The sequence below is a fragment of the Heterocephalus glaber genome, unplaced genomic scaffold (assembly GCF_053883595.1).
Source record: "Heterocephalus glaber isolate CG9 unplaced genomic scaffold, H.glaber_assembly_v1.0 deba00001509, whole genome shotgun sequence".
Lineage (NCBI taxonomy): Eukaryota > Metazoa > Chordata > Mammalia > Rodentia > Bathyergidae > Heterocephalus > Heterocephalus glaber.
Genome location: NW_028258325.1, coordinates 31,963,459 through 31,971,432, shown reverse-complemented (window position 1 = coordinate 31,971,432; position 7,974 = coordinate 31,963,459). Strand labels below are relative to the sequence as shown.

Here is a 7,974-nt window from a genome sequence, read left to right as displayed (position 1 = left end):
GAGTATTAAAGTATCTTGAGAAACTGGGTCTCAGATATGAAATACAAGATACAAAAGTTAAACACTAATGCAGTAGCAATCACATTTTAGATTTATTAATATGTCTATGTTTTAGATTCATTAATCTCTTTTTCTCCTTTATTGAAATAGGAGGGAGAAGACCATAGTGAGTGAGTAATTACGGGTTGGTAGCCATTGGCTATATTCTCATTTTATAATCAAATAGTTGTGAAGGGATTTTGGAAATTGCAAAACATAACTATGGAAATGTGGGCCATTACATTATTATCAACTCTAACAAGTTACTACAGGATCAGATGTTTCCTTTGTTAGGAGATGGTCATGCTTATTTATGTTTGTTAGAATGCTGTCCAGGCAGCCCAAACAGACTGAAAGTAAATTTTGCATTTAAGAACTAAAAACTACTTTAAAAACTATAAATTATTTTGTATAATGTTTATAAGTGCAATGATAAGATCTGTTTCTCAGCATAAAACATTCAGGTACATACTCAACAGTATTTTAGAGTCTGTCACGGAAGAATTAGGGGAGGACTGGTGATGTAGCTCATCAGTAGAGCACTTGCCTAGCATGTGTGAGGCCCATCTCCAGTCCTGGGAAAAGAAAAGAAAAGAAAAGAAAAGAAAAAGAAAAGAAAAGAATGATAGGGGATTTAAAAAAATCCCACTATATACAAAAGGAAAAGGAAAATAGCTTGGTGAAAAATGCACATATATGACAAAAAAATACATATTCTCAATAGAGAAAAAGACCTATAAGTCAATAGGAATGATATGAACGTTCCAATAAAAGTCACGAATAGGCAATTCACAAGAGAAGAAGTTAAAATTACCAGCACTTATAAGAAATGTTCAGAATTACTAATGAAGAAATGCCAGTTAAGACAACACTTTTTTTTGTTTCACAGTAGCAGAGGTCAGCAGAATAAAGTGGTGAGTGTTGAAGTTTGGTGGTATAGGGACACTCTCACCCACAGTTGACAAACACAACTTTTCTGGAAGACAATTGTCTATATGAATGAAGAACTTCAAAAACTTTTATGTTCTTCTCAGTAATTCTACTGTACAACCAGACTCATGAAGATTTATATGTATAAGTGTTCACATTGTGGCATTATATATAAAAAATTTTTAATGATATAATTAGAGTGTAGTTAAATGAAATACAATCTACCCATAGACCATTAAAAATTGAGTGCAGGCTTGAAGAATAACTTTAACAGTGTTAGATGACTGAAAGGAGATGGTACAGGCAGGAGAAGTTTGAGAGGACAGCAGATTTTTTTTTTTTTGCTGTTGATATTGTTGTTACTATTTTTTTCCATTAAGTTTATCAGTGCATGTTAGGTATACAGTACAGTTACATTCATCATTGGGATCTTGTATCTTTACATGATGCATCTTGGTTCTTATTTTTTCCCCCTTCCGCTGCCCTCCCTTCACTCCCCTCCACCCTTCCCTATTTACAAAGACTTTGTTTCCATGTTTTTCCTTTTCTCATATTTTTTCTTTTCCCTTCCTTCCTTTCCCCTACCCCTCCCACTTTCCCTACTCCTTTAGGCATTTTCTTCCTATTACAAAATATCAATTATACATTTTGATTCTTATTTACACCTTCAGTTTTTCACACCAGTGAAACTATTCGGTATTTACACATGTGTGTCCTATTAATTTTACTTCAGAGTATGGCCTCTACTCAGCCACCTCATCTTTGACAAAGGAGCCAACCACCCTCATTGGAGGAAAGATAGCCTATTTAATAAATGGTGTTGGAAAAACTGGATTTCAACCTGTCAGAGATTAAAACTAGACCCATATCTATCACCATGCACTAAACTAAGATCAAAGTGGATTAAAGATCTAAATATTAAGTCAGAAACACTAAAGTTGCTGGAAGATAAGTTAGGTAGAACTCTTGAAGACATTGGCATAGGAAAAGACTTTATGAACAAAACCTATATAGCACAGGAACTAGCAGAAAGAATCAACAACTGGGATTTCATCTTATTCAAAAGCTTCTGCACTACAAGAGAAACCACCAACAGAGCTAACAGACAACCTACATTGTGGGAAAAATTTTTTAGCAGCTGTAATTTAGACAAAGGGCTACTATCTTGAATCTATAAAGAACTGAAAAAAATCAGACCCTCCAAATTCAAAGACCCAATTCAAAAATGGGCATCTGAAATGAACAGACATTTCTCAGACAAAGAAGTAAAAGCAACAAATAAACATATGAAAAAATGTTCAACATCACTGGTCATTCGAGAGATGCAGATGAAAACAACACTGAGAATTCACCTCACCCCAGAAAGAATGGCTGTCATCAAGAAATCAACCAATAACAAATGCTAGTGGGGATGTGGAGAGAAAGGAACCCTTCTCCATTGTTAGTGGGAGTGCAGACTGTGCAACCACTGTGGAAATCAGTATGGAGATACCTCAAAAAACTAGGACGAGAGGTCCCATTTGACCCACTATTCCACTGCTGGGGATCTTCCCAAAAGAATTAAAGGAATCATACCACAGAGATCTATGTGTACCCGTTTATAGCAACACAGTTTGTAATAGCTAAAGCTTGGAAACAGCCCATGTGCCTATCAACTGGAAACTGGATAAGATGTGATTTTTTTATAAAATGGAGTACTACTCAGCCATAAAGAATGAGAAACTAGAGTCATTTATAGCTAAATAGATGCATATTGAGGCCATACTCTTAAGTGAAATAAATAAGACACACATGTGTAAATACTGAATAGTTTCTCTAGTGTGAGAAACTGAGAGTGTAAATAAGGATTAAAAGGATTAATAACTAACAATTGATATTTTGAAATAGGAGAAAGTCCAAAGGGGTAGGGGTGGTGGGAGGAGATGGGGAAAGGGAAGAATGGAAAGGAAAAATTATAAAAAAAGAAAAAAAAATGGTAACAAAGTATGTAAATAGGGAAGGGTGGAGGGGTGAAGGGTGCACAGGTAATGGGGAAAAAATAAGAACCGAGATACATCATGTACAGGTACAAGCACCCAATGATAAACGTAAACATATTGTATACCTAAAATGTACCAATAAAAGAATTTAAGCAAAAAAAAAAAAAAAAATGAGTATGGCCTCAATGTGCAGCCACTTAGTTATAAATGTCTCTCATTTATATAAGTTACAAAAGTTTCTCATTCTTTATGGCTGGGTAGTACTCCATTTTATATAAAAAAAAAAAACTCATGTGAGACCAAAGTAACTCCATTTTGCTTATGTGAGACCAGAATGACTCCATTTTGCCCAAAATGGAGTAGTCTCCTTTGTCCTCTCACATTAATGATTAAAATGTGCTTGATCTAGGACAAAAGACACAATCTGTAACACAAGATTCCTAAGTTTATTACTCAGCCATCTGTTTACCCAGGAAATGAACATTCTGGGCCCACTATCTGTAGGAACAATCTGTCAATGAGCTGACTGTCAGTACTGGGTGGTCATGACCATTAGTCACTGTGTCTGCTGACCATCAATACGTGACAGTCGCCCACTAACCTTTGTCCTTCTTTTCTTTTGTAAAACCTATACGTAATCACCCCTTACCCCTGATGAGTTCACCCAATCAGAAATGTACACTTCATGCATGTTAAGCGCTGACCAATCATTGTAATTGCTAAGTGGAAAAAAATCCAAACCTTGCTGTAACCTCTATAAAAACCCCGCTAATTTGGAACTTGGGGCTCTCAATCTCGATCCGCTGTGTCGGTGACAATTGAGAGTCCTTGCTTAAGCTTGAATAAATGACCCTCGTGTGCTTACATCGGAAACGGCCTCCTGGTGGTCTTTGGGACTTCACAATCTGGGCACAACACCCACATCTTCTTTATCCAATCTCCAGTTGATGGGCATTTGTGCTGTTTCCAAGTTTTAGCTGTTACAAACTGTGCCACTATAAACATGGGTGTACAGATATCACTGTGGTTTGATTCTTTTAATTCTTTTGGGAAGATCCCCAGCAGGGGAATAGCTGGGTCAAATGGGACTTCCAGTCCTAGTTCTTTGAGGTATCTCCATACTGATTTCCACAGTAGTTGCACCAGTCTGCACTCCCACCAACAATGAAGTGGGTCCCTTTCTCTCCACACCCCCACCAGCATTTGTTATTGGTTGATTTCTTGATAGCAGCCATTCTTTCTGGGGTGAGGTGGAATCTCAGCATTGTTTTCATCTGCATCTCTTGAATGACCAATGATGTTGAACATTTTTTCATATGTTTATTTGGTGCTTTTACTTCTTTGTCTGAGAAATGTCTGTTCAGCTGGGGATTTAGCTCAGTGGTTTCGCCGCCTGCTGTGCAAGCGCAAGGATCCAAGTTCGATCCCCTGTACCAAAAAAAAAAAAAATCTGTTCATTTCAGATGCCCATTTTTGAATTGGGTCTTTGAATTTGGGGGGTCTGATTTTTTTGAATTCTTTATATATTCTAGATAGTAGATCTTTGTCTGAGGGACAGCTGGACAGAACAGATTTAATGGGACACATCTCAAGAGGAGGACAGCCAGGCAGCACGGGGTCCTTTACCCATCCTCAGATTCTAGGAGGCCCCTCAGCTTCCCACAGTTCTTCAAGGTAAATTAAGAAGATTAAATTCCAACAATGACCCAGAGACATACACTTAGAGGGTTAGCATTCCTACAGTTTTGACCTTTATAGTATATATGTCAAAGCCACAAATAACCTGATTAGAGAAAGTTGCTTACACACAATTTAACACTTATCTACATCAGGTTTGTTTATGTTTCCAAATTTTCTGTTGCTTCAGTTCTATCTTCAAAATAAAATAAAAGGTTAAATAGAATCAAGAGTTAGCACACCTACGGTATGTTTATTTCTGATGCATTAGGGTTTTAAGTTCGATTACCTACAAGGAACTGGGACTTTATTCCTAAATTTTAGGGATTGCTTGTATTTAAAATGTAAATATTTAATATTGTGTTTATGTATTTAGTAATTTCAGTGGTAAAATTTTTTTGTAGTATTAGGGATTGAATCCAAGACATCGAACAAGCACTCTACCACTGAGCTACATCTTGAGCTCTATAAAACACTTTAGTGGCTGAATTATGACAATCAAAAAAAGTAAGACTTTTGATTCTTTGTTTTTGACCTTTATTACTGAATCTTGACAGGTACCAACCACTCAGTGGATATTTGGAGCTTGTCATTTAGCCATTGTTTTGCTAACACTTTAAACATTTAGGAACTGTAGACAGAATGATAAAAGTATTTATAAAGATTAGATTAGCAATATAATTGAACAATTCATGGACAATAAAAAGCTTGTTGAAATATGTGAGGCATATTTAATTTTCTCAAGATTTGCTAACTCAGAGATAACACAATGATGTACAGCAAGTGGATCATAGGCCAGCTGCGAGATTCTGATCCCCTATATCCTCAGAGCAGCCAGGCTGTGGTTTGGGATTTATGGTCCTTCTACTGCTGTCCTGATACTCACCATCTGGTCATCACCAGAGAAACCAGGTGCAGAACAAATGAGCCTAATCAGAACAAAAGCTCCTGCAGCCGCTAGAGAAAAAGGCTTTTTAGGTGCCCAAGGGTAAGGTAACTAGCCTTAGGTCAGTGTGGTAGGGAGCAAGGTGATGTGTGTGTGTGTGTGTGTGTGTGTGTATGTGTATGCACATGTTTGGAAGAAGGACCACCACAACAATATGTAAATCAATAAGGATGACTATGGACACAAGAATTAAAAAATGAATCACAGCAATGTAAAATTTACATAAAAAGAATAGGTACTAATGACTAATTTCAAGGACAGTGAAAATAAAGTAGAAAAAATAGTGATTTAACTGCCTTTTAAAGAAAACTGATCAAAAACTTAATGACTTGGTCCAGGGATTTAGCTCAGTGGTTCTGCCACCTGCCTCACAAGCACAAGTACAGAGTTCAATCCCCGGTACCAAAAAAAAAAATTACTGACTTGATGGTGATATATCAAGTAAGTACTTAGTTGATAAGCTTGATAAACATTGACAGAATTGATAGAATTATAGTTGGAATGTCTGTATTCATAAATAAGAGAATGTCTAGGGAAATCAAAACAAGGTCAAAAGGGGGAGAGAATTATTTATTGACCATTTAGTAAAACCTGTAAGATTGGAGAAGCATGAAGGGACAGTGCCTCCCACACCTCCTCACTGGGGTCTCTACTGGAGACTGCTCCAACCTGTGTTCTAGTACCCTGCAGTCCGGCAGTCAGGGCAGGCCATGGCTCTCATCAGTTCTTCCTTTCTCTGGAATGACTTTTTTTTTTCAGTGCTGGGAATTAAACTGAGTACATTCACACTGAGCTACACTCCAGCCTTTTTTATTTGAAGACAGAAAGTCTTGGTAAGTCACTAAGTTCCCCAGGCTGGGCTTGAGTTTAACAGTTTCCCTGCCTCCACCTCCCTGAGTGCTGGGATTTCAGGTGTGCACCACCATGTCAAGCTTGGAATAATTCTTGTTGCTGTTCTTAAAGTCAGTTTTATGTTTGGAGTCTAACTCCCATTTTGACTGTTCTTGCACTGAGGTCCTAAAATCTTCTAAACTATCATTCCCATCTCCATCAACTGCTGTCTCAATCAGAAAAAATGTCAGTTAATTTACACAGCAGATCCATAGCACAGCCTTTATCTCCTACTTCTTACTTCTTAACAACCTGTTGTTCCACTGAGTTCAGGATTGGGCGGGTAAGAACAAGAAACAGGATAAATGGAAATGGATGGGAGTGAGATCTACAGGTGGGCAGGAACAGGGAGAAAATGATGAGAGGTATTTGGTTCTTTTTTTTTTTAACCAGAAACCAAGAACAATAGAAATACATAGATTTTCTAAGTAAAAATATTGGTTTACACATATGGTTTATTTACCATTAATTTTCCCTACCTTTCATTTATATTCTAAAACAGAGTATTTTATTTCACTAGGATTATCTTAATGAAAGATCATTTTTTAAAAATGGGGACAGAAAATGTGGGTTTTGTAACAATAATCAGTGATTATAGGCATAATAGTAATGTGTTACATTCTGCTGCTTATATACAGGGTAGGAAAGTAGATCCAAACATTTGCGTGAATCTTTAGTTTATCTTACATTTTGTACTTTTGCCTGTGCTATAGGCATACTGTTCTGAACACCAGATCACAGCGCAACACCTGGCACTTAAGAGGGGTCAACAATCACTTAGTGAATAAATGAATGGATGGTGCCCATACAATCTGGGCATTACTAACATTCATCTTTTTTATTTTTGGTGAGTATATTGTGAGTTTATATTTACTCTCACACATTGGTAAATGTGGAAAAACAGTTTCAAATTTAGATGAGGATAAGACCCCCTTGCTTCGTGAGATCATTTATCTTTCTGGTTTATGGTTTCAAGTGCTTATTATATGATGATTTTCTTAATGGAAAGTGACTCCAAATGGGGAAGTCTGAGTTCAAGGCCTATTTTTTTCTAAAGTCTTACCCAAAAGGAAGTGAGTATGAGATGAATTGCGTTGACGTAAAGTACCACAGAGATGAAACTTGAAGCAGGAAGCAACATACCATCAGCGTACTGAATGGAGCACATTTGTGTCATGTGAGTAGACATGACAAAAACAGTCCTCCTTAAATTATTTGTTGCGATAGTGATCACATGCATTTTAATCTTGCCAGAATATTTCAAGACATCAAAAGGTGAGTATATAATTGTAATCTAGCTTTCCTTTCTTAATTTTTAAAAATTGTCAGCTAAGGATTACAGAAAAGAACTTTTAGGATACATGTGCTTGAGGTGAAGTTCTGTTTGAAAAACTAGTAAAATAAAATGAAATTTTAATTTTAATTGATAGTTATATGGTACAGTAACCTCATTCATATTACTTACTGTAACATACATAAAAATGAAAAGAGATATTTAAAGTCTATAGTCTA

The 7,974-nt window shown here is 36.6% G+C and overlaps 1 protein-coding gene across 1 annotated transcript in view; it reads left to right on the top strand.

The window, feature by feature from the left end:
- The first annotated feature begins 6,518 nt into the window (after positions 1 to 6,518).
- The window catches only part of Tmem156 (transmembrane protein 156), a 57,013-nt gene continuing 55,557 nt past the window's right edge, over positions 6,519 to 7,974 (top strand). Inside the window, exon 1 of the mRNA XM_087187464.1 lies at positions 6,519 to 7,737. Within this exon, the coding sequence (XP_087043590.1) occupies positions 7,650 to 7,737 (88 nt within the window). The 5' untranslated portion in view covers positions 6,519 to 7,649. The remainder of the gene's footprint in view (positions 7,738 to 7,974) is intronic.